This window comes from Lissotriton helveticus, chromosome 4_1, assembly GCF_964261635.1.
Source record: "Lissotriton helveticus chromosome 4_1, aLisHel1.1, whole genome shotgun sequence".
NCBI lineage: Eukaryota > Metazoa > Chordata > Amphibia > Caudata > Salamandridae > Lissotriton > Lissotriton helveticus.
In genome coordinates, this window is record NC_136063.1 from 395490399 (window position 1) to 395518254 (window position 27856).

The 27856-nt window shown below is 43.4% G+C and overlaps 1 protein-coding gene across 1 annotated transcript in view; it reads right to left on the reverse strand.

Moving 5' to 3' along the window:
• The window catches only part of RIMS2 (regulating synaptic membrane exocytosis 2), a 1857427-nt gene that overhangs the window by 688474 nt on the left and 1141097 nt on the right, over window positions 1-27856 (reverse strand). The window contains exons 14-15 of the mRNA XM_078686898.1: window positions 23430-23560; window positions 18845-19016 (exon numbers count right to left, since the gene is read on the reverse strand). Coding sequence (XP_078543024.1) covers window positions 18845-19016; window positions 23430-23560 — 303 coding nt within the window. The remainder of the gene's footprint in view (window positions 1-18844; window positions 19017-23429; window positions 23561-27856) is intronic.

Consider the following 27856-nt stretch of genomic DNA (forward strand, 5'->3'; position numbering starts at 1 on the left):
AAATTTAGAACCAATTAAAATGTTACTTTGGTTTTGTATTTGTGTGTGATGAAAGTTAATTGGTTATGTATATATGTCAAATGAGAGGAAACCACAGCCATTTTGTGATACTACTGTCTGAGGTACATTTGTGAGGAATTTTTGGTGGTGAATTTCTGGTGTTTGATTTACACAGTACTAACACTTCTGCTACTTTTAAAAAGGTGAGTTGTTAATTTGTAAGGGGAACTATGTTGTACACTTGAAGATAATTTGAAAAATGTTTTCTGTTATTTATTTGCAGTCCTTCTGTTATACTAAATACTTGATAAAGTTAGTTTTATATTATGTATTACTAAAAACGATAAATGAAAGTGATTATTTTTTTCTGCAATTTACAGCAAGCAATTTCAAAATAAAATGTCTCACAATGAAGAGACCGTGGCAATTTCTTTTGAATTGTCCACTACATTGATTGAAATTGAGAGCACCAATAATGAAATATTGTCACAAGGAGGACATGACTTGTATGATTCCATTAGATTGATTGAAATGGACAGCACCAAGAATGAAATATTGTCACAAGGAGATGACTTGAATGATTCCACTACATTGATTGAAATTGAGAGCACCAATAATGAAATATTGTCACAAGGAGGAGATGACTTGTATGATTCCATTAGATTGATTGAAATGGACAGCACCAATAATGAAATATTGTCACAAGGAGGAGATGACTTGAATGATTCCACTACATTGATTGAAATTGAGAGCACCAATAATGAAATATTGTCACGAGGAGATGACTTGAATGATTCCACTACATTGATTGAAATTGACAGCACCAATAATGAAATATTGTCACAAGGAGGAGATGACTTGAATGATTTTTTTGATCAATCTCTTGATGGCGAATTTATCGAGTGTTTGGAGACCATAGAGTTACAAGAATCATCATTGGAGACTTTTAATGAGGACATTGCTGATGAGGACATGTTACTAGTTCTTTCAAATGTAGAAAATTCTGAAGAATAAATTTATATTTAGAAATCAAAAATTGTTTGAGACATTATTCATTTTTATTTTTAATTTATGAGGTTGTAGCGAAGTGATTGTAGTATAAAATGAGACTTATAGTATAGAGTGCAACATTTTTATGTTACATGGTAAGTTTACTCATATTTACTTCCCTTCTGCCACTATATTATCTCCAATGTGTATTTGACATCTCTTCTTCATCTCCGGCCTCCTTTCTCTCACTGTGTGTCTCCGATGCATCTTATCGCTGCTATTTTGTGTAATTACAGAAGAGAGTAAAATAAAATAGTTCGGAACGTGAAAAGGGGGCAAAGTAGAGTACTCCTCACCCCCTAGGCCTTTTTAGGCGGTCCCAAAAGGATCAGTTTCTGCTTTCCTGAGAGATTATGGTATGAGTTCCATATACCACAATAACTTGCATTACAACATGCAAGATATCTATCTCCTATTACCAACTTTTGGAGATATTCGCGCTAAGCGCGAATATCTCCAAAAAGTAACACCTGCCCTGAGCAGTTCTTAGCCATGTTATCCAATGGGAGGTGGATAACATGGCTAAGAGCATTAGCTCGGTAATGCATGAATATCGCTGAGTTTTTAGCGATATTCATGCATTGCGGCCGTTTATTATCGCATTTGCGATAAACCTTGATAATAGCAAGGTTTATCTTCGATAATTTCTGACGATGCTTAGTGGTAAAAAATTGGTTGGTAAGCATCGTTAGCGATAAATATCGCTTAACTTTGGTAATATGCCCCAACGTCTGTTAACGTTCGATTCGAAGGAAATGAGGAAGTGTTGAAAAACATTGTCTGCGCCATCTTGCCTTTTTTGAAATGCCACACTTTTGTCGTGCACGGCAGCCATTTTAGATGTCTTGACCAGACCCACTCTCTGCACGCTGTCGATTCGTAGCATGGCTCCTCACCCACGCAAGCATCTTCCCTAGGCACTGGTCACCACCGCTCTCTGTCTTATGCATGGGCAATAAACCTCCCCCCATATGCGCTGCTCTTCCCTGAGAATCACACTCTGTGCCCGCCCGACACCTCCCTTTCGCCCTATTCACTACCGCACCCTCTGACACTCCTCTTTCTCTGTGTCCGATTGTCCAGGCTATCAGCTAGCCCTGCAGATGTAGTTTATGGCCCCAGCTGTAAAGAATCACCCCTCTTCAAAGGAGTTATAGTAGATTAAGGCCCACACCCGATGAGATCCGTCACACCACACGTGTTCCTACTATCTGAAAACCATCCTGTATTGTGATTGGGGAGGGGACCGAGCCTGAAGCGGAAGATTCCAGGAATGACTCTTTGTACATCAAAGTTTTTACAATTATGTGTCACATTAAAAATATAAAGCACTCCAACAAAGTAGTAGGAATATAAAACTTTAATAACATATAAATATATACAAGAAAACAAAAACAGTAAAAACATTTAAACAACGAAGAGACCGTGACAATTTCTTTTGAATTATCCAATAGATTTATTGAAATTGACAGCACCAATAATGAAATATTCTTGTCAGTAGCGGTCTGTTGTGCGAATAGTTCCAAGGCAGCAGAACGCGCTGAAATCTAGATGGCACGAAAGTGATGTCTAGTAAGTTGCCGCCCAGCAAAAAACGGCGTGGGGCGCCGCGGGGGTGAGTGAGTCCAGTAGGCACCACAGCTATTCTTACCGGCATTGCAGAATTACTGCTGGGGACAATGGCTGTGCTGTAGCAGGGTCACAGCAGAAACAAAAAGGATTCTGTTGAAGATGTTGTTGGTTTTCAATTTGAAAACAGTTCTGGTGTCAACTGCTATGCTAATGTAGTGGTTAATGTTTTGTTTTCTCTAGAAAATGTAAAAGAGGGGGAGGCAGTCCAAAGTTCCGTTAAAAGGGCAAAGGAAAGGATCGGTGGTTTGAACTATCAGTCAAAAAGGGGAGGGGGTGCTATAATTTTTCCTACCGGGTCACACTGTGCTTTCACCGGAAGTGAGGTCTGCAGGATTCTAGTAATTCAAAGTGAGGCTGGCGCCAGCATGGGAGCGCCGACGTCCCGCGGATACAGTTTCGTCACTCCACGGGCGATCATGGCAGTCATTCCCCATCGGGGGTCGGAGACTCCCGCGGCTCCTCTAGAATCTTCAAGGTCGTGGAGGACTACGGTGGTGGAGTCAACCAGTGACCGGGCCATTTCTTTATGCTGGGCCCGCTCTTGCCAGGTCGACCGCCATTTTGAGAGTTCGGCAGCTACCGGCGATCGCGGGGTCACATGAGCGGACGGGCTCCACCCTGCCGGGCGAGACGTTGCAGCATGGCCACAGTGGAAGAACCCTTTTCCGGGCGCCTGGAGCGCTGAGGGTGCAGCTGGGAAGCCTCCACCTGGGGAGGCGGGAGAGGCCTGTTCGCACCGTCTCTCCCTCCCAGTGCACCCCACGGCGTCTCGCTTGAGATTTGTTATGGCCGGACCAGGCGATGAGGACGAGGGGGGGGGGGTCGGAGGCATGTGCAAGACATCCCCCCCCAGTGTTGTCGCAGCCATTATAAAAGAAAGAAGTGTCCCGTCCGTCTTCGGGCCGGGCTTCCGGTGGATGTCGGCCGGACGCCCCTGGCTCTGGCCCCATGAACGGGTTTCTTGGTTTATCGGCTGCAGCCGGATCCCGTCGGCCTCGGCCCCCCGACCGTTGGTGGCCGGACCGGAAGAGCATGTGGCGGGACTACCTGCAACTCTCAAGGGCCACCGCGGCCGGACTGGGAGAGAGAGGGGAGGGTCGAGGAGACATTCCCCCCCCCTGCAACTGTTCAGCGTTGTAAAGGCAATCCCCTGGTCGGGTCCCGCTGGCCTCGGCCTCTCCTCCGGCTACACCCTACGTTAGGATCTCCTGGCCGAGGCGTGGCAGCAGGACCTGCCTTATATGGGCTGCTCCCGGCTGGGCGTAGCCGGAACCCTGCCCCACCTTGGAAGTTTCCAGAGTGGGGGCGGATGTTCTACTGACTTGCATTTTCCCTAGTCTATCGATTTTTTTGGCGTGGCAGGCGGTGGGACAGCGAGGGGTGATTTGGTTTCTCTTACTGTTTTTCTGGTCTCTCACCACTGGCATATTTTAACGTTTTCTTGTTTCTAGGACATTAATAGGTTTTATCATTACGTTATGTTATCGTTTCTTTGTTCGTTGTTTAATAAAAGTTCATGTTCATCAGTGGCCTAGTGATTTTCGTTTTCCTATTTTTTTCTTTCCAGGTTGTTTCATGGTAAAGTTTCTGTTAACAGGATACAGTGATCACTTCGTTATTATTGCATATGTCCTTTTCACTAGGGGTGCTCTCTGGTCGGGCCAGATGACGTATCTCTAGTAAATGGTCCGGGTGAAAAAGGTGCATCAATCAGTGGGGAGTAGATAGGCATGACAGATTACAACGGGGGAGAAAGGTCCGCATTACGTACCCTTTCACTACTTGCAAAGATTTTCCTACGTTTATTTGCAAACAGGGAATACCTCCAAAAAGAACTAATTCCCAAACAGTCAATGTTCGGACAATCAATCAATCAATGAGGAATGAAATAGGTACGACGTGTTAAAGGCTTGCGTTACCTACCCTTCACTATCTGCAAAGGGAGAGAGAATATTCCTATTCTTCCTCGTTTGCAGGTAGAGAAGATCCTTAAGAGAATTAACTTCGAACAATTCAATGCTCGATTGAAACAATCAACAAGGGGTACTGTGAACACAAATGAACGCCGCTTATGTACATACGCATTGCTATTTTCAACAGGTTGTTCCTAATGTTTCTATTTTAGCGAGGTCAAAAAGAGATCCCATTAGTGGCCTACTGATTTTGCTCGATTCCTTTTGTTTTTTTACACGATTTTTCGCTATCTGCAAAGACTAAACAGAGTATTGCGACTCTGTGCTTGTTTGTAAATAGAGAATGAACCAAAGAGAACAATCAATCAAATGGAGAGAGAAGCAGGCACGACGGATTACAAAGGGGGCAAAGGGCTGCGTTAACTACCCTTCACTATCTGCAAAGAGAGAGTACTCCTAATAGAAATGAGGGGTGGGGGGCAGCATTCAAAGCAGATCAGTGTGCATAAACACGAAAATGTTTTTACTTACCACGTACTTGACATTCGACAGCTTATGATATTTGCTATTAAAAAACCATTGAAATTCACTGAAAAAACCATAGGTTATAGACCATATATAGTTAGGAATTAGCATTTAAAAAACCTTATTTTACTCACACAAAACCATTGAAATTCCATATATAGTTAGTTGCACTAACTATATATCGCGCACCCGCAATCCACTGCTGATCATGTCACAACCACTTCGGGGTTAGTAGCAAATGACATCCCCCTGATACAAGATCTGGAATTGTTGCGGGCTGAAGCCCCAAGTTCCCAAAATACACAGGAGGTGGCCCAGACCTACACTGGAGGACTAAGTGAATTTAAGCCTCGTTCTACATTCACCCCTATCACACCATATGATAATATAGATATTTTTCAAGATGCAATTATCAAGGAAGTGAAGGCGTTACATGTAAAAACTCTCAAATCTGATTTTCACAGACAAAGGGGCAACATTGAATATCAAAATCTGGTGAAAAAAATACAAAAAGACAACAATATAGTGGTGAGACAAGCCGACAAGGGAGGCAACATTGTGCTCTGGCCAAGGAAATTATATCTGGAAGAGGCCTATCTCCAATTAAATGATCCAAACTGCTACCGACACTGTGATGTGGGTTCACTTAAAAAAGCACAAATGGACTTCCATTCGCTATTGATGGGATGGCGATCTGGTGGACTCATAAGCATGGATGAACTCAAATGTCTAAAGAATGATCACCCTATCACCCCCGTGTTGTACCTAATTCCTAAGGTGCATAAGGATACAGCTAAGCCGCCGGGAAGACCAATTATTTCGGCGTGTGGGGGGTTGTTGGAAAAAGCCACTGCGTACATTGATTTGTTTCTTCAAGAACATGTGTTGGCACTTCCTTCTTATGTTCAAGACTCCAGTGACCTGCTAAGGAAGCTGGAAGAATTGCAATGGCGTAGTGACTATTGGTTGATCACTTTGGATGTGTCATCACTGTACACCAGTATTGTGCATGCAGATGGATTAAGGGCTATTGAGTTCTTTTTGGGGAAGCGGCCTATTGAATTGGCCGAGCATAACAAAATGCTGCTCACCATGATTAGCTTTTGCTTGCACAACAATTATTTCATGTTTCTGAACCAATATTATCAGCAGGTCAGGGGCGTTGCCATGGGGGCCTGCTTCTCTCCCAGTTATGCCTGTCTTCACATGGGATACTGGGAGAGACAGGTCCTCAATGGTATTCACCATGAACAGTGTTCTCGCAATATCATACGATGGTATAGATACATCGATGATATTTTGATGATCTGGCGGGGAACACAGGAAGAAGCTGAAAATTTTATTGTTGCCTTGAACAGTAATGATTTCAATTTGTCTTTTACATCACATATCAGTCAAAAGGAAGCCCACTTTTTGGATATAACCTTGGAGGTCAGTCAGGACAGGCTTGAAACAAAGCTCTTTAGAAAGCCAACTGCAGGAAATACTATCCTGCATGCAGGAAGTCACCATCCGCCTCATCTAATTCGGAGCATCCCCTATGGGGAGATGCTCAGAATTCGGCGGGTCTGCAGTACGGATATGCACTGTATAACAGCACAGGCAGCCAGCAAACAAAGGTTTCTGGCGAGGGGCTATGCAGAAAACCTTATTGATACAGCCATAAGGAAAGCAAATGGCCTGTCTCGCAGTGATGCACTGATCCACAAAAAGAAAAAAGACAGGGCTGGCAAAGATGGGGCCAACCAACCAGTCAGACTTATCTGGACTTACAATAGTCAACACATGGCACTACGTAAAATAATCAACCATCACTGGGATCTGGTTAAACTAGATCCGGTGATAGGAGAACGCATGCCTAACAAGCCAATCATTACCTACCGCAAAGCATATTCATTAAATGATGCATTAGTTAAATCGAGTCCGGAGGTGATCCCACCCAAAAACTGGCTAGCAGCAAGTCGAGGCTTCAAAAAGTGCTCCAGCTGTAAGGCATGCTCGCAGGGGCTGAATAAAACAGAGTACCTAACAGCATTCTCCTCAGTGCCAAGGAAAATCAACAAACAGTTGACATGTAAGACAGAATATGTGGTTTATGTGCTGGAGTGCCCATGTGGTCTGCAATATATTGGTAGTACCAAATTGCAGGTTCACAAGCGGGTACTCCAGCACATAAGGGCCATTAACACAAATGATACCGCATATCCAGTGGCCCGGCATTTTAAGGAATTCCACAACAATAAAAGTGGACTCCTCAGATACTTTGCCATAGACTGTGTTGGTCCTCTTAGGAGAGGCGGTAACAGAGAGGGTATTTTAAGAGCACTTGAGACTAGATATATCCTTGAAATGGATAGTAAGGCTCCTAATGGTCTCAATTCCACTGAGGATATTTACACTTGCCTCTAGTTCTCTGACTATCTCCTTCCTTCTCTCCTAGTTGCACATAGGCTTCAACAATTATGTCCCTTATAAGTTTATTTGTAGTTGGCCAGGACAAACACACATGAAAGAAAGAACTTGGTTGTTTGATCCATATCCGTTAAGAAACTGTGTTCCATACTTGGAGGTATAGCTGGTTAAGAATATAAAAGCAAAACAACTAACTGAGCTAAAACATTTGTTTTTAATCACTTGTTTAATAATGCATTCTAAATCTACAACATATTAGGGGTTCTGCTTTGCAATAACCTTCGAAGTTGTAATGGCAATTTTTTACCAATGGGTTTTAAATGTGTCAGGCTTAGCACAAATTGCTAAAACATCAAACAGCGTATTTTTGCACATATATCCGAGCAATTGAGATAATGAATTGTATACATTAACTTATATCTTTTTTAAAAACAGTAATCATTACTTGCATATTATGTAAATAGTTGTAAATATATGAAATATTGTGGATAAACATATAGTTATATTTTTCTATTATGATAGTATATTTTTATATGTAAATGATTGTTTAGTGTGTCGGATATTTATATATATATTTAAAACATTTAGCAAAGCAATGGCTGATGAAAAAAGATAAAATGTGTAGTCCAGCAGGAAATGCATTACGCTGTGTATGGCTTTAAGGACACTCCCCTGGTTTTAAATTGGTTAACCAATCAAATTGTTGTTTTTTGAATGCACTTGCACTTTAAATTTCACGTAACTCTGTCTGTGCGCCATGTGACCAAGGCCTCTGTGTAGGCTGAAACGTTATACTGCCGTGGCGTGCTGAGTAATAAAGTAACTCACTGCATCTGGGTCTTCCGTTTTTCCTTTGAAGTGATGGCTCTGGACTATGGGCGCGTCGTCTTGAGGGTAACGAATATGCAATATATATATATATATATATATATATATATATATATATATATATGTGTATTACCTACTGGCGGTCACCAGTAGGTACTTATAGTTAGGATTGTTTTCCATAGGGAATCGGCAACATTCTATTGGGTATAACTTTGACGCAGATTGAGGGATCTGCCTGTAATTTTCCTCACATTTGCCTCGCGGCGCTCCGCTCCTTCCCTGAAAGTTTGGGGGGGGATTCATCAAGCGGGGGCCGAGATAAAAGGGGGGTCCCAAAACGTGTTTTCCCCATGTTAATTTCCATAGGGCGGTTGGACTCACTTGTAGCCCGAACGGCTGAATGGATTCCCACGAAACTTGGCAAAATTGTAGGGACTGGTAGCCCGATGTGCCTTTGCTATGTCTCAAGATATGTGCTCCAGTGGATTTTGAGTAATTTAGGTTCAAAAAAATATATATATCTGTAAGCGCGCCCCGGTATATATATATATATATATATATATATATATATATATATATATATATATATATATATATATATAAATCCATATATAAATATATATCAATATAGATACATAGAGGGCCTTGGAGTCAACAATGTACGCCATTGGTCTTTCTGAGTGTCATTCACACTAAGCTTCCATCCATGACAGCGAACTGCTTGGGGTAATAGTTCAGTCAGCATCAGTTATTGCCTCTTTTGCCATGTGAATGGCACTTTCTGATCATATGTGTACATCCACCTAAAAATTAGCGTCATTTATTTTGATGGTTGGTTGGCCATTCCTTTAGTTTTGAATTTTCTAATTATAGTTCTCCTTTCATTCTTTGCTTTGCCTCTTTCTATTTTAATGTTTCTTAAGAAGATAAAACCCGAGGGGCGTGGCCAAGATCCAAAACTAAATGGCTGCCTGAGCTAGTTGCTCAGTGAGCCCTTTTCCTCCCCCGGCTATCCTGCATATCAATCCTGGATCCCAGTAGTGTGTGAGCACACCAGAGCGATAGCGAAACCTCCACAGCTGTCGCCCGCTGCACACAGCCTCTTGGGCCCAGTGTATCTAGCCCCGGAAGCGGCGGGCCTAAATAATCAGCGAAGCCGCAGGCTCGAATTGAGGACCTCGCCGCAGCACAGCGAATGGGGGGCGTCCAGAGACCCCGGCGGGTGGCATAGCAGTAAAGCTCTGTGAACAGTGAACCGGTCCGCAGCGCGCTGTTGAAGCTCCTGCAGCTACGCCGGCCCAGCTTCTCCCTTTATAGCGCGGCCTCGGCGATCGCGCTGCAGAGCTGACGCCAACTCGGCTGCGGAACCCGACTGTGGAAACAAGCGAGGCATTGGTACCATCACATGGCTCCGGAGGAAAGTGCAGTGAGGTGGAATTACAGGGGTGGGGCCCTGAGTGTGACTACAGTGGTGTGATTTGGTCCGCTAGCCCCCCAGCCACTAGACTCACTGAGGGAGCTCGGAACCCCCGCAGAGGCCCGATGAGACTTAGGGACAAGAACTAACCTATGCAGCACACATCATTCCGGCAGTTGACGGCGGGTGGGTGGACTACTGACAGCCCCTTTGCTCTGTAGGCCTACTGGTTGGAAAATAAACCACTCCTGGCCATCGGGCCTCTCACAGCCTTCTGGGTGGCCATATTGAAGTTGGAGGAGGGTGGTGGAAGACCCAGAAGTTCCGAAGTAGCCTGAATTCACTTCCTTCACAGCGGTCTGCACGCCTGCATGCCTGTTAGGATATCCGGTGGGACCCGTGCCTTGGACGCAGACACGGACTGGGTCATTGCTCGGATCCACCTGGTGACAGACAGGTGGTATCCTACTCCTACTGTCATGACATAAGTGTTCCCATACACGTTCAGACGCAAGGGTGCATACCATAAGGCACTGTCAGCAAATCGCCCAAATGGCAACAGAAAAGACTAAAGCAGCTGATGCTAAGGGGCAAAGGGCGGTGCAAACAAACAGACTAGACCGCTACACCCTCCCTAAATATATGCTTCAACATCGTCAATCTGGGGGTGGCCCCACCGGTGACCACAGAGGGGAGGACCAGGAGCTATCCTTGAAGGATGTGATTATAGCAATCACCACTGGTCAGACCGCGCTTGATCACAAAATGGACACTATCGCCATCGAAGTCAACCTGATCCGAGCTGATCTCACCAAGTTGAATGGGAAAGTCAAGCAGGTGGAACTCACCACCGCTAGCCTCGTGGACGACGTCGCCCAGCTCCAGGGTCAACTCCAAGACATCCAAAACTTCTGTAAATCCACATAACTTAAGCTAGATGACTATGAAGGGCGCCTACGCCGCAACAACCTAAGCATTTTGGGTGTTCCAGAGAAAGCGGAGGGACAAGTCCCAGACCTATTTGTGGAGGAACTTGTTCTACAACACCTAAAACGTAAGGGCCTCAGAAAGTTTTTGTCATTGAGAGGGCGCACAGGGTCCCGGGGGGCCGTCCCAATCCCGGGTGCCCCACCACTGCCGATGTAGGCGAAAGTGCTCAATTTTCGAGACAGAGATGTAATCCTCCAAAACACTAGAGTGGGAGCCCCACTTCACTTTGAAAATGTGGACATCTCTTTCTTCATGCAACGGGTACAGCGCCAAAGACGAACCTTCACGGCAGTGTAGCAGAAACTCGGAGACAAGGGCCTGAAGTACTTTATGTTATTCCCAGCACGTCTCAGAGTGCAATCTGGTGGAAAAATCTGGTTTTTCGAACAACCAGAGGAAGCTGCAGACAGGTTTGAATGCCAAACGTAGCGGCCCCTCAGGATCAAGGTGCCGTGGGGGAGGCCCCAGCTCAGGCCCATGGCTGACTAAGATGACCTGAACATGGAACATTATTTAAAGTAGCTACTTCTTGGACTGAACTGGCAGGTAATGGGTTGTGGAGGGATCTAGTTTCAGTGGGATATTTTCCTATTCTAAGACTACTCTCAGTCCTTTGGTGCGTGACCTACGCTGGGATTTCTATCTTTGCAATGTGGGGGGGGGGGTGGAGATACGGGATGCCACGCCCTTATGTATTCTACTAATAGTTCTTTTTCTGGGCGACAGACACTCTGCAAGTTTCCTATGGGTAGTTTTGAGCCCAGAGTGCAAGGCAGCGGGGTAGTTGGGCAAAGGGGGGATAGTTGGATTGGGGGGCTGTATTTAAGCATCGTTACGGTTCGCACACTGATAATCTATTTTGCTACTATGGCAGAGGCACCAGTCATTGGAAATCTGAGCGACGAGCAGCATGAAGGACAAAAATTTTAAGATTTTAAGCTGGAATGTCAACGGCATGGGGGATAAAATCAGTGTGGTCTCAAACGTCAGGCCCCAGACGTCGTGCTCCTGCAGGAGACACACCTGGTGAGAAACCTATGTAGGGCTATGCATAGGGGAGGATATAAAATGGTTGCACATGTAGGTTTTACGCATGGTTCCTGGGTTGTCGGTATTATGATTAAAAAAACTCCTGCTTGAGGTGGGCTCTGTCTGGACGGATGAGAGAGGCAGGTATGCAGGGATTACGGGCACATGGGTCGGTAAGACTATCACGCTTATATCAGTGTATGTACCCTTAGGTCTACATGGCTCCACCTTCACTGACTTGGGTTCCCTCCTTCTCACAGTCCCAGACGGCCTTCTGGTCCTGGGTGGTGACTTTAATGCAGTGGTCTCTGGCACACTAGACCGCCACCCTCCCAGGGAGATTGGTCCATCTGCTAGCTGGCTGCCTGAATTCCTTGACACTATGGGGTTGGTTGACGCTTGGCAGGTCCACCACCCAGACTATATACTGAGATTTGGACCCAAATACATTCAGTGGGTAAGTCTTCTATATCGTGAACAACTAAGCCGTGGAACACGCCAGGGCTGCCACTATCTCCCCTTTTATTTGCCCTCGCCCTGGAGCCACTCGCGGCCTGGTTCCGACAAGAGAAAATGATACGAGGGTTAAGATGGTCACCCAGATGAGAAGACCGTATTTCACTCTATGCGGATGACATTTCACTCTATCGGGCCTCCCCATCGAAATCCCTGATAGTGGTTGTGGATATCCTGGCAGTGTTTGCCAGATTCTCCGGATTTGCTGTTAATTGAGGTAAATCGTTGGTATTCCCCCTATTGGGGGATCTCACTATTCCCCCTGGAAATTGCCCAATCCTGGTCAACACAACGGGATTTACATACCTTGGCATCTTAATCTCTCATGATTACTCGGTCCGGTATGCCCAAAATCTCCTCCCGCCCCTGAACAGACTCAAAAAAGACATCAGAAGCTGGAAAGCGCTTCCCGTCTCCCTCCTGGGTAGAGCAGCATTGTTTAAAATGATGTCTCTGCCCCATTTTCTATATGTCCTGCAAAATGCTCTTGACCCAGTACCTGCACAATACTTTAAAGAAATAGATGGCCTCCAGAAAGAATTACTCTGGGATGGTAAACCACGCATCGCCTTGAATATATTGATCCTGAATTGGTATGATGGAGGCATAAGCCTTCCAGATATTAAAAAATATTACTGGGCCGCTCACTTAGCCGCAATAAACCACGGACTTATGGACGGGGCGATGACCCAGGCTATGCCATGTACAAATGGCTGCTCCCCGGAGGAAATTACAACAGAGCGCTCTATTCGCAGCCCAACAGATATACTTTGACGGGCCCCACCAGACACTCGATTCAGGTGTGTCATGATGCAACCAATTCTCTTGGGTCGTTGGTGACCCCCCTCTGGGACTCTGAATCGCTGGGCAGCCTATTGAAAACAAAAGGCTTCGACAGATGGTACCTTATTGGCATTACGCAAATCAAAGACCTCTGGGAGGAGGGGGGAGATAAATCCTTCAACACACTACAGGTTGAATATGAACCAGCAGATACGGAATTCTTCTGCTATGCCCAAATCCTACACTCACTCTGAAGGCTCCTGCCGGCGGGAACAACCCTCCCTGCGGTCTCACCCTTAGAGGACAGAATCCTGGATGGCCACCTCCCCGAAAAGATGATTTCCTTAATATACAAAAAATTAATAAACAATATGACCGACCCCCTTCAGGAATTGAGGGAGAAGAAGAGGGGAGACGGGATTGAGATCGATGATGAATATTGGCAAGAGGCGGTGTCATCTCCTAAAATGGTCACCATTCCGGCACGCCTTAGACTGATGCAGCTAAAAATCCATCACCGTGTGTACATCACCGGGCCACGCTTGGTCCACATGGGAGTCACTGACAAAGGGGATTGCAGGAGGGGGTGCGGCAAGCTATGGACCTTTTTACACATCATTTGGGAATGCAAATGTGTTAGCACTTTGAGGCACAAGGTAAATGAGGTAATATCCAAAGTACTACATATCCGTCTTTCACTGGAGGTGAGACGCTGCCTCGTCAACATTTGGGAACCCACAGACCTTAACACTCAAGACGCAGTGCGCCACCCTGGGATTCATGATAGCAAAAAGAAACATCGCTCAATTGTGGCGAGCGGCTAAACCACCTACATAGAGGCCTGGGAGAGAGATCTCGATTGATGTATATTTAGGGAGAAGACGGTGTACGTCACTAGGGGTTGTCCCAAAAAGTGGGCACGTATCTGGAGCCCTTGGAATAGCTATTGAGGTGAAATTTGTACTCCGCCTGAATGTCCTGAACCATGTGTCCCTCCCCACCTACCCATTGATGTTCCCTTCTTATGATATAACGTAATCCTCATCTTCCATACGTCGCTATTGTTTCTTTCAGTTATGGCGTCCTCTGTATTGTCTATGTGAACCGATCCTTGTTTCAATAAAAATAATTATTTAAAAAAAAGAAGATAAAACATGTTTTCAGGCAGTGCCAACGGGTTGCTTGCTTGTCACTCATTTCATCTGCAGTGCGTCACATCCTACGTCATCACTTCCTCTAAACCAGGTGACCATTCTGGAATGCAGTTGTTCAAAGTGTATCAGTGTTTTACCATTCTAAGATGGCTAATGTGTTAGTTCGAAATGTGGCTTTGATGCTTAAACTTCAAAACAATGATAGAATATTTTCAATACCTTTGCAGGATGGACATCCACTGCTATGTTTAGGTTAGCTATTGCAAACATGCCCACGATGTTTAGAAGGCAGGATGTTTTATTTTTTCTACTTGTATTCTTTTAATTTATCTTGCATGTGTTTTTGAGTTTGTGTGTGTTTGATTGTATTTTGTCATAGGGTGAATGGAAGGATGAGTCAGAGGATTAATGAATGGACGCAAGAATGCAAAGATGAGTGAAAGAGTGCATGTATGATGACTTATTGAGAGACTAACCCATCAGTGACACAAAAGTTACTGTCAATACTAGGGCAGATATAATGACATTGCCAATGCTTGTTTAGCTATGCGACCCAACTAACAGGCACACACGTCCACCACTTACAAAAATAACTTACTACTTCCCCTTTGAAATTCATTCCCATCATTCTAGTCCTACTCAAAACTGTACTAACCACACAAGAAATCAAGTGCACAAACCTAACACAATTTATGCCCGAGGTTAAAGAACAACAGAAACAATTATAGAAACAATTATAGATAACCTACTATTAACTCTAAACTTTGGTTCCGGAGTAGTGTACTACTCACTGCAAACTGCTTCAACGTCAGGTGTAGCAGGCGCTATATAAATACAACTTACAATTACAATTTACAATTGCAATATTAGCGGGTTTCTTGGTTTTCCAATAGCAGACATTATGGAAAATATTATATTGGGACGAAAGCACCTACAAATGAAAGGGTTTAAGAGAGCAAAATGAGTACAGCTGCTTCCATTGCTAAGAGAGGCTAAAATGTTGATAACACTAAACTGTAAATCGAATTCTGCTTCGTATATAGCTTGCTGGTTTCCACAAACTGGGGCAACTTAGGGAAATAGAAAAACAAACAATTTGTCGGCACAGGTTTGAAATTCAGGACATCATTGAAACTACTGCTGGGACACTGCAAACAAACTCATGCTTATATCTGGAACATACGCTGCAACAATGTGTTTAATAAGGGCCGCCCCAAACCTCAACATGCGGCCAAAATGTCAGATATCTCGCGCAATAATTACACTCCACGCTTTTCTTGAAGCGTAAAACGCCATTTTTTAGGACAGGTTGCTTATCTTTCATCATCCTCTCCTGTATTCTCCTTGACCTTTCTGCAGCCTTTGACACTGTCAATCACAACACCCTCCTCAACATTCTTAAACAGAGAATGGGCATGGAGGGCACTGTGCTTAAATGGTTTGCCTCCTTCCTCTCTGATAGATCACAAATGATCAAAATAGCGAACAGTCTTTCATCTCCTGTGGCGGTAGGTCAAGGTGTTCCTCAAGGCTCTATACTTGCACCCACATTGTTCAACCTCTATTTAGAACCACTAGGAAATCTCCTAAGTAAATCCGGGATCCACTATCATCTCTATGCTGACGATACTCAAATCTAACTCAAGGTTGCCTCTACTCACGATCTCTCGATCCTAAGCTCTACTCTCGACTCCATTCATAACTGGATGTTTACTCATCAACTGATTCTGAACCCCTCCAAAACCGAATTCCTCCTCTTCTCCTCTTCAATCTCTCCTCCCCCGGTGCAATCTTGGATGGATCAGCTGAATCTACTGAACACTAAACCCATCATTGCCGACAGGGCAAAATCCCTGGGTGTCATCCTCGACAAAAAACTCAATCTAACCCCCCACATCAATTCCATTGCAAAGTCTGCTCGTTACCATCTGCGCCTTCTTTGGGGAATCCGTCGCTTCTTCCCGGAGCAGGACCTTATAACCCTGGTGCAATCGCTGGTTCTCTCCAGACTTGACTACTGCAATTCTCTTCTTACTGGCCTCCCCAAATCCCACCTGTCCCCCCTTAAATCGGTCTTCCATTCAGCAGCTCGTTTCATTTACGGGGCCAAAAGAAGCGACCACATCACACCAATGTTATCCACCCTCCGCTGGCTTCCAATCGAGGCTATAGCCATCTACAAGACTTCTTGTATCACCCACAAAGCCTTGCACTCCTCCTCTCCGCGCTACCTGGCGAATAAACTGAAACTCTCTGGAGGCTCTAGACCATCACGTAATGCGGAAAATCTCCTGCTTGAACCTCCCACTTTCAAGAAGGAAAGAACGATGGCACAATCCTTTTCAGTCAATGCGGTGAGAATCTGGAACTCCCTTCCGCCGCAGCTCCGGACCACCACCTCCTCCCAGGCTTTCAAAACTAACCTCAAAGTTCTCCTCCTTCAAAGACACTTCCAAATGTAATCCTTGCCCTCTCTATTATCTGAAGGAAGCCCTTCCACTATAGAAAAATCTACTGTACATGACTATGGAAGTGTCTTCCCAGTGTGTTCTTGTGGTTTGAGAGTCTGCCATTTATTGCAGTATTATCTTTCTTCCTGTGTTTGGTACTCGTGTGTAAAATGCACCCGTCACTTTCTCGTGTAACACACTGTTTTCTACCACTTACATTTGTTTATTTTCGATACCTGCACAAGTGCCACCATGGCCTACGTAATGTTTGTTCTTATGCTTGAGTGCCCTTCATATATTGCAGTATTACACCTCTTTGTTTACTTTGTACGCTTTTGTAACTTGCACACGTCACTTTTTCCTCCTGTAATGCACCGTTTGCTACCTCTTTTATTTTGTTGGTTCACGATTGTCACTTTTGTAATGCACCGTTTGCTATCTCTTGTATTTTGTTGGCTCACGATTGTCTTTTTTGCTTCATTTAATGTAACGTTTGCTTTTGTATTTTGCTCACTTGTAATGTTCTCATGTATCAGTTCTGTTCCTATTGTGAAGCGCTCTGACACCTTCGGGTAAAGTCTGCGCTATATAAAAATGCACAAATAAATAAGTAAATAAATAAATAAAATGCATCTCCCTCCAACTCACTCTTGCAATCCGCCCCCTCATCATTCACCTGTTTCTTCCCCCCAAACCCGGAGGGGTGGGTACGTCTGTCCGATACTCCCCACCCCTCCAAAATACTGGCTACCGGGTAACACCTGTAGGTCAGTTACCTACTTCTGACGTGGGGGTTGCATCCCCCCCAAGAGGTCAGCTTCCCTGAACCCCCTGGCTGCACATAGTTCCCCCCATCGTGCCCCGATTCCTGGATCAGCCTGCACTGATCCCGGATCTTTTCTTCTAAAGTCATACCCCCATCTGGGAAGCAGGGGGGGAGTAATCCTGCCCCCCTCGTTCAGCTCACCCTACCTTACTGTTGCCACTTGTAACCCAGCCCTGCCACTCCCTGGTATTGAGGTGCCCTCTAAAGGTGGGTCCCTACTCCTTGAGGCTGCTGTGGCTGCCCCGGCCCAGGCCTCCAAGACAGGTCTAGTGGGGTCTCTGCCCCCTGGCCCTCCCCATGCCCTGGAAAGAACACATGGGCTGATAAATTCAGTTACTGGCCATCTCCCACATGACCCTACCTCTCTAAACCACCCACCTGCAGCAGTACACCCCCTGCCAGCATGATTGGGAAGCTACCGGTTCCAGCGCTCTGCTGGGCCTGAATGTCACACCCCCGCCCCAACTCCGCCCCCGCATTTGGGCCCAGGCCTCCAACCAGCAGATGTGAGGCTTCATCTCTCCGCCCCTTCTCCCTCAAAACGGCATTACTGTTACCCGCGTCATCGGGTAAACGCGCAGGCAGGCTCTGCTGCCTGCCCACGCACTTCCCCGCCTCCTTCTTTTGTTGGCTCGGCCCCTACCTGCCACAGGTTTTCTCCACGGTGGTGGCTCCTCTTGACAAGCCACCACCGCTGCTGCCACACCCGCCGATGCCGACTGCGGCGTGCAGGTCATTCCGAGCCAGGCTTGGTCAAGGACGCTAGGCTGCAGAAGGTCCTACCAGCCAGTCAGGCCAAGCACCCGCGGCCTCTACTTTCGGCACCGACATCACCCAGACCTATGAGTTGCTCCTGCCAAACGTGCCTAAACTGCTACCACTGTCCCACCAATCGACCGATCGGCTTATAACAAATAGCCCGCTACCTCACTACTTTCTCCAAAAATTTACTTCCTCCCCAGTGGTATCGGGCACAGGAAGAGGACGATTCTCCTCCCCTGGCCCTCATAACCTGCCCCTTATCCCCACCCCCTAACCCCAACAGCTGTGTCCTTCCGACCTATCATGCGAAAACCCCGGGGGAAGACTAGTCTGCGACTTTACTTCCCCCGGGGGCCGCATTCTTTACTGTATAATAAATGGAGAGTGGAACCCGAGGAAGAGAATGCATGCGGTGGTACTGATGACTGAGCCTTTGTTCCTATTGTTTGTAAATGTAATGATACGAAAAAGCAGATAAATGCATATAGCATAATATGCATGTAACAATCTCTGTTCAATATTTAATAAAATGTTAAAACGCAGACTCAGAACTGTACCTCTCCTAAAAATTCACTTTCTTCTTCCCGAATCCGAGCTTGATCCCAAAGTGTAATTTCCAACATTCGTTCTCGAAATTCTCTCCTATGAACCGGAGAATAAATGAACGTTTGGTTCCACTTGGGCTCCAGTGTTTTTTTCACTGTTTTCGTTCTTCTTTTGTTTTTATCACTGCAAAATATGAATGTATAAAAGGTACATGAACAAAAAGTAAGGTGTTAATTAAATGCAGTATCAGCCGTATAACATACATTTCATAATTAATGACAGTAGTAGATAGGAAATCATCATGGCCTAACTGGCAGGTCATCGAGATACATCATTTACCGAGCCGAAGGTGACTGGCGAAAAAGGGGATTCCCATTATAAGCTGAGCAGCATCATGGTCGATGAAGCAGCCAACTTGCTAGAGTGCTGTACAGAACATTGCAGACCAAGCAATCAAAGTCGCTCTCTAATCGGTGATAAGCAAAGGAAAAATTTAATTCATGGACAGAATAAGCCCATAAACCTCCAGGAAGTGCAGCACCGCTCTACTACTCATGCTGTCAACTGATAATTTTTGAAGTGGCTGCTCTGAGGTTTAGCTCCAAGCCAGTCACATGTCTTTCTTCAACAGCTCATCTCAGCTCCCCAGGCCCATTCTAAAACAGGACGAAGCCCATCCTGGCCAGAGAGCACACTCTCCACTCTAGGAGAAGCAGAAGAAAAGGAAAACTGCAGGCAGTATGGTCCACAGGCACCCCATGCAGTCCAGTGCCACTATACTGTTAATGTGAACAGGTGTCCATTGCTGAGGAGGAGGCCTGACCTGAAGTTCAGCCCCAAACCAGTTAATGGCCTCCTTCACCAGCTGATATTTAAAACAGGACCAAGCCCATTCAGGCCAGATAAAGGTCTCCTTCAGTTGTGGAGAACAGTGCTTAATTTGAGCTGGTGGTTTTGGGTGCTCACACTAACACTTAATTGCCAGAAGCAGATCCAATGAAAGTCCACAACATGGTGGCACTGTCTGTCTAATTTTGAGCTGAGCACAACAACAGTGCCTAATAAATCAATATACATTAAAAAAAGAATACATGTCGCTCATGCCAGTTTTGGGTGGCCTGGAACATGCTGAATTGTCACACTTTTAGAAGTGCAGTGGTCAGAATATTTCATATTTCTAACTTTATTTCTGTTCAAGGAACCATAAAAGTACACAATAACAACATATCAATAAAAATACATAACAGATTTAATGGTACCTAATTCATTAAGGTGCATCTCTGTAATAAATTAATATCATAAAAGATCTATATACAAAAGTTAAGCACAAAATACATCTCCACAGCAAGGCGATTCCATGTCAGCTGATAGACAATTCATTGCAGAAAATAGTTATAAAAAAGAAACTTACGAGCATATTTTTTGCTAAAACACACAAGAGTAACTCTGTAAAAACAAAGTCCAGTTTGGCAAAAACCCCAGAAAGGGATTATAAATACGCTCTAGGAGGGTAGCAATATGCACTGGTTCAGGGATACTAAGGGCATTACCTACATAATGTGCGTAGCGCATAAGTATAAGTGTTAAAACATCAATAGGGGCAGCTTTTGTTTCTGTTAGGATCATCCTAAAGAAGCACATTCACATATAACGCAGGATAAAATTGACCCCATTTGTTTGTAGTTATTCACAGTTCATCATCATGCGTATCCTCCGTATATGGCTCACGGCAAGCAAAAATCTACTAACACCAAATACAATTAATCGTGAGCAGTCTGTTTTTAAAATTCTTAGAGCCTCAAACCCAGGCACATTGGTTTTATCCATTTCCTTCTTATGACATCGTATTCCAGACAGAAAAATAGAATGTCTGCAATGTTTTCTTCGACATCTAATGAACATTCAGTGCATTTAGTTTCTCTCCCTACTATTTGACCATGCAACTATTTGGCTAGAACTGAGTTGATCTGGAGTCTCATATCGAACCTTCATAAAAATAATTTTTGCTAATTTGGGTTGGATTTCATCCAGATAAGGTACGAAGCTTGGCAATGGTTTGAAGGTTACAAATTGTGTAGGTAGTATTCCCATTCTTCAGTCGTGATGGACCATATCCGCTATGAATTCCCAATAAATGTGCTTTAGTTGGTTCTTATAGTTTGCGGTCAGTGAACTAGGATCAGTCCAGAAACTACTCACACCCATCTTGTGGAGCGAATTGCGCGTGTGACGGAACCAAGAAATAGTAAGCTGGCAGTCAAGTTCCAGTAACTCCCTCAGCCCTTGTCGGTAGGGGTTTAGTTATTCTATGACCCATATTCTTATCCAGTATAAGAGGGGTCTCAGTATGGCTAAATGCTCCAGTCTGTTGATACAGTCTCATGGAACACATAAATCAAAGGTGTATTTTGGGAGAGATACGTAAACATCTGAATAGCTTTGTTTTCTCTCACAACAATTGAATTCAAATTCTCCCTACCCATAGTTCGGCCCCATAAAGGGCTGCTGTATGGGCTCTATATCTACAAATCTCCAGAGCTGGAGAGATCACTTTGGACGCGGTACCTTACTGCTTTTTAACAATTGGCATAGTATTTTGAAGAATAACTGCCGTGTCCTATTTATTTGAGGTTTCCATGACAGCTTTGGATCGATTGTTATACCAAGATAACTGAAAATGGATACCTGCTCCAGTAGTGTTCGTTCGATCACTATCTCAGTCTTGAAACTTTGGTCAGTAGTTATGCTGGTCATTGGCAGCGCTGAGGGGGCAATGGGTGGTACAGTGGTGAGTGGCCTCCTGGCAATTCTAATTTTTACAAATTAAGCACTGTTGGAGATGTAGAGGTAGATGGCAGAATCAGCCCATAGACGCCCATGCATTCCAGTACCATGTTAATGGTAATGTAATGCTACCAGGCAGACATACCCCTAACCTAGCACCCCATCCCTTGACGTCCAGCCTTAGGCTAGGGTGACCAGGCGTCCCCGTTTTGCCAGGACGGTCCCTGTTTTTAAGCAGCTGTCCCAGCAAATTTCAAGAAATTTAGCTCATGTCCCCGTTTTTGGAGAGGGTCGACTGAAAACGGTGGGAGGTGTTTTTTATGTTTTACAAAGCAGTGATAGTTAGCAGTTGTTTCAAGAAAGCAATTTAATTAACAGGCAGGCTACTGGGCTTAAAAATTGCGTTTTATGTATGTTCTTACTGCCTTTTCTGTAATTTTCTGCTGAGAAGCGCTCTCATCACTTGAAGTAAAATTGCAGTCCTTCTTCTATTTTTGTGAAATGTCCCTGTTTTTGGCTTTAAAATTCTGGTCACCCTACCTTAGGCGCCTCTGCAAAGGGCCAAAGTCACTAAAGAGCTATTCCTCTTTGGGCATGTTAGGACTTCAGACTGAGCCTAAGACTCTGCTTGCTATCAGTACCCATCATCTCCGGGAACACCTACCTATCTGCAACTCTTGGTCCCTGAAGGCTTCAACTTCTGACCATCCTCTCGTTCAAAGAACTAATAGAAACATACACTAGCCTCAAAACAGACGTCTTCATTCTTTGCACTTCATCTGTCTCCTCTCTTTCCTCTTTTCTTTGTTTTAATAAATTGTGATGATGTATCTTTTCCATTCCCACCTCGCTACTCTTTTCCAGAACATTTGGAGGTTATAATTCTAAGATGATCTGGACATTTTTAATAATATCAATAAAGGCACATAACACTGTAATTTATATCTTGACTTGTGGCACTCTTTTCAATTCAGTCCCTCTAGGTTTCTTATCTTGTTCTTCACATAAGCCGCAATATAATCTGTGTATATAGACAAGAATTTTAATTGGTGCATGTTTTTTGTTCATGTCCAATGTTGTATCATTGTGGATGTACACAATATTATACTTTACATGTATATGATTTTATATTATTTGTTTATGATGTACTCTGCCATGTGGATGTATAGCATCATTGTGTGTGAGCTTACATGTTGTTCGTACCCATTGCATTATAGCCCTGAAGAAGTCCATTGTTACTGACGAAACGCGTTGGCTGTCTTCGCTTTACGCGCAACATTTTTTTTTAGTTCAAAAAGTATGTTTATTAGGCAAACAAGTGATAAAGTACAGTAGACACATATGAAGAAAAGAAAATATAGACAAGAATTGTATAAAGATCACATATGTGATTGTGACCCCTTTTTTGTTCCTTTTGAAGTGGTACACGTCTACACTTTGTATTGCTGTTCGAACTTTGTCCCAAGGATTGCACCTTGGCAGCAGGTGCTTGTAGTGTGAGCACACGCCTTTAAATGTTTTGATAATTACACCTCTGGAACACAGGTCAGGTGCAGCACTCTAGGGTCCGCAGCTTTCGCCGTATGGTATAATGACTCGTAATTCCATGTTAACTCAATGGAAGGACCAGCCGCAATTGTTAATGTTGGCCTTAGTCTTTCCTTGCACAATAAATGGGGAAATTGTAATGACAAAATAAATAATAAAGTTCAATGCCTAAGGGAGAGTAAAGTGACAAATGCAGCTGAAACAGAAATTGGGAAGGCAGTAGTACAGTTAATTTATGATTACATTTTTCTATGCTATTCATACCTTCGATCTGGGAGAAAGTACATTTTTACATAAGGATTCCTCGGCCGGCCGTCGTCTCTTGATGGAAGATCCTTTGCCCCCAGTATCGTGACTATCAACTGATGACCTACTTTGTCATACCACAGTTTTATCTGTAAAGTAAAAATATATGCTAGTGTTATTTGTCCATGAAATCACTTTATGCCACTACCAGGGCTGATCATTTAATAGGTGACTGGCTCTTTAGTTCACTGTACTACCAAAGAAGAGTAAGATAAACAGGTTGCAAACCAACTGAAATGATTCTAATGACACAAAAGTAAAAAATAATTATAGCGATTGTAAACAAATGAATTAAATGTCATGCGTAGAGAGATAGAGGCACATCTAAAAAATATAAAACCACAAACTTTGAAAACTATTGGTTATCAATCATAGCTCTTAACGTCATGGTTTGCTAACTTAAAAGATTGGCATATTTGCAATGTTTATTCAAGGTCTGAGCCACTTGGAAGATTGTGTTGAAAAATAAGTTATTGGCTGTCTGTAAATAATAAAGAAAGGAAAAACTGATAAAACAATAGTGGTGCAAGCCATTGCAAGATTTGAATTACATTAGTCAGGGGAAGATAATGATTAGATTTGATATATATATATATATATATACTGGTATCTTTTTGCGCTATAGTACAAGATTCTTGCTAGAGATTATTCGTAAAGGTCATGATGAGAATTAAAAATCTGAAGCTATTACTATAATGCAAACCATAAACACGCATGACTTTACCCCGCAAGCCTAACTACACTTAAAACACATTCTCATCAACATTATGACATTTTCTATTGTACTACAACCACACATTACATTGCATTACATCTCACGTATATGTATATATTAACCAGTAAAGTTTGCTACTGGGCAGGTATCGTTAGGACCATATTACATAGAAATTGCTGTTTTGATTTGCTAATAACTTGGGCACCCTTTGGCGAAACTTCATAAAACATTCCAATAAAAGTGCTCACCCACCTGAGCTTCTTCTGGAAAATTTCAAGGTGATCTGTTAAGCAGGAGGCAAGACAAACGGGGATCGCAAAACACGTTTCTCTCATGTGATTTTTCATAGGAACATTGAATAGTGATACTGTAAAAACGGCTGAACGGAATAACACCAAATTTGTCTGAAAGCTAGATCTTGATGCAGAAAGCATGTTGTTTGTGATTTGGTGTAAATCTGCTCAGTAGTTTTTGAAAAGTTGAGGCTCAAATTATGTGTATATTTCATGCCAGGGTTTCACAGCGGATCCATCATGGTGGATCTGAGAACTCAAGTTCATGTTGTGATTGGCTTGCTGAAACCTGAAGGAAAAAATACAGCTGCCATCTTAGGACTCAGTCCAGAACGGGGAATGGGTGCCATGCCTGACCAGACCTTGCACCCAACCCCATACTACACACAGCTGAAGCCTCCATGCAGCGGGAATGCCCATCTGTAGGGGGTTGGGCACAGGGCTTGGCTATGGGTCATTTGCAGTGGGGGATGGGCGCTCACCATGAATTGCTTTTAGCCTCACACATTATATCACTCATTACATGTTCAATGACTGCATTGATAGCATCCCCAATGATAACTGAAAAAGCAGAATTGATGTCAACGCCATGCATGAGGAAGGAGAGAGTTAGTTATTTTAGGAAATGAGGTACAGTTACTTGAGATAACATAACTGGTGAATTTAAGTGGTTTTGTTAGTTTAAAATGTTGTGTTGTAACTGATATTTTCACATAACTTTAGCCTTTTTTTCAGTGAATATACACATTACCCCTAAATAACCCATCCACGAACCCTAAAAACTCCCTTCTCTAAAGCCTAAAAAAACACTTACTGCTTCCTTAGCATTGCTCATTCCAGAACTCTAAAAAACTCCCTTCTAAATCCAAACACTTCCCTTTCCTGACCTAAAAGTTTGCTCAACTAGTTGGCGTCTGTGGCCTTTCCCATATTGTATATTGTAGTTCCATCTATGTGGCTCAACTCATTCTGCCCTAGCAAAACTTGAACCTCTTCAGAACATGGCAGTAAGAACTGTTTGGACCCTGAAAATAATTCAAATGTGTTTAAGGCGCAAGAGAAAAACCGAGCTTGCTGCCCAGAGCCGTCTATGAAATTGGACCTTCTTTTCTGTCAGAGCGGACTGTTCCATATGCCGCAATAGGAACACTGTGTTCCAATATGTCTTTACTGATCAAAGTGCTGAAGACCTGTAAAGTTCGAGCCAGTTGGTTCAAGTATTTGGAATAGTCTTCCACTGAATATCCAACCAATTCATAACTTTTAAAGATTTTAAAAAAGCAGTCTGTACCTATCTTTTGGTGAAGTCGGAGCGCCTGAGTTAGAGTTTAAGGGAGAGGGTACTCCATTGCAACTGCGATGAAGTACTCTCTCTGCCAAACCCTCGGTCTGCCATCTGATTTACATGTGGCTGGGCCATTTGCATTTCAGCGATCAGGCCGCCCAATTTGGACTGGTGGCCATATGGGCAGTTTTCATCCTCCCTCACCACTGTGTAATACATGGTGATAAGGGACAGTGAAAATGTTTAAATTGCCTCCACCCTTTGTGTGTGGATCATTACTTTCTTTCAAAAACAAAGTACTGCTTTGGGTTTTTGTTTTTGAAAAACAAAACCAAGTTAAATGTTTGATGGGTGCTGTCATGTTTCATGCAGCTTTTTGTCTAACGTGTAACATATTGACAGAACTGATGAGACGGCATCTCCCGGCAATGTTAAAAGATGTCCACAGGGACAACGGACATCTTTAAATGTGGATGACAGGACCTACATCAGGGCAACTGAGTATTTTACTCCATCGCCTTGATGGAGTAAAGCCTGTCTTCTGTGATCTTATTCAGGCCCTTATTCTAACTGGTTGTGTGTTCTGATTGAGCCGGTTCTATGAAGAGCCTGCGGCTAAAATGTGTTGTGTAATAAGAATTATGTTATGGTTGACCTGCATTTGTTTTCAAAGAAAACTGCTGAAGTGTAGCACTAAATGACAGGTTTGCATTTTGAGTAATTATGCTTCAGTTTGCTGAAATATTATTCAATTACACAAAATCAAAATATGCGACTTTCGCACACCCCTACTTAAAAGTAGTGTACAATTCCTTTATGACTGAGTTGGACGGAAGTGGAGGTAGATGCAATAAATAATGTTTTTACAACAATTCAGCACCCTTGGATTTCTTTCATTGGCTGAATGTCGATAGAGTAATGTTTTGTGAATCTGGGTACAGAGGATCATGTTTCTGCTTTAGAAGTATTCACTAGTGGTATCTTACTCATACAATATGGAGAGCAGACAGCCAGCACATGTTTTGTGGGTCTCCTATTCTGCTTCCACAGGACCTAAATTCAAATAATGAATGAACCCGACAACTGAACAAGTTTCCAATACTATTATAAAGTTTAAAAAAACTCAAAGTCCACCAATTTAACCTAACCCAAACCAAATTATTTTTTTTATAATATCTGGCTGAACATACCATATTTCAATACAATTTACAATTGCTATGCTGCCTCTCACTTATCTGCAGTTTTACCCATATGCATGTGAAAGGGGCCTTAGGAAGGCACAAAGTACAAACTTTAAGAAATTGCGTTGTACTGACATTGTATGACATCATATGACATCAAGTACATCATCAAAATGGCATATTTTACATTCCTCTCCTGCCCCAAAGGAGCCCTTCTCCTAAAAACTGGAAGGTGATTATGCAGGATTTGCTTATCGTTGGAATCTTGAGTGCATGTCTTCTCATGGCAGATGAAAAAGCAGAGGTCACCAAGGTCATTCAATACCATCTATCCTTGCTTGTAGCACATACAATATTGATTTCTGAATGTGATGCAGGTTTCGAAAAGGGAGCACCAAACTTTGGTTCTATAGCCAATGTTAATTATTTTTTATCTAAGATGCATTTTGCTTGCTGATGCGTTGTAGGTTTCATCTACGTGATCACGAGTACTTATTGAAACCAAAACTCAATCTTCCAAGTAATTCAGTTGTAATATTCTACACCCAACACTAGATGGCAGGAGACTGCATAGCATGTGATCTATAACACGTACTTTAAAAACATAGCTGGACATATTGGAGAATGTGTCTGAAACATCTCCTAAGAGGAAAAGAACATAGCAACAGAATGAGTGATGGAGAATGCATGGTGTGCTTCCACTTCTTTGAGGGTGCAAAATAGGAGTAACTGCATCACAGGTAAGTTTAAAACAATTACCTAAGGAGTCACTCTACTACAGGCAAGTATATGTAAGCATTATTTATAGTTATCATTCTCTTAACCTTATTCCTACATCTAAGATATATATATATATATATATATATATATATATATATATATATATATATATATATATATATATATATACT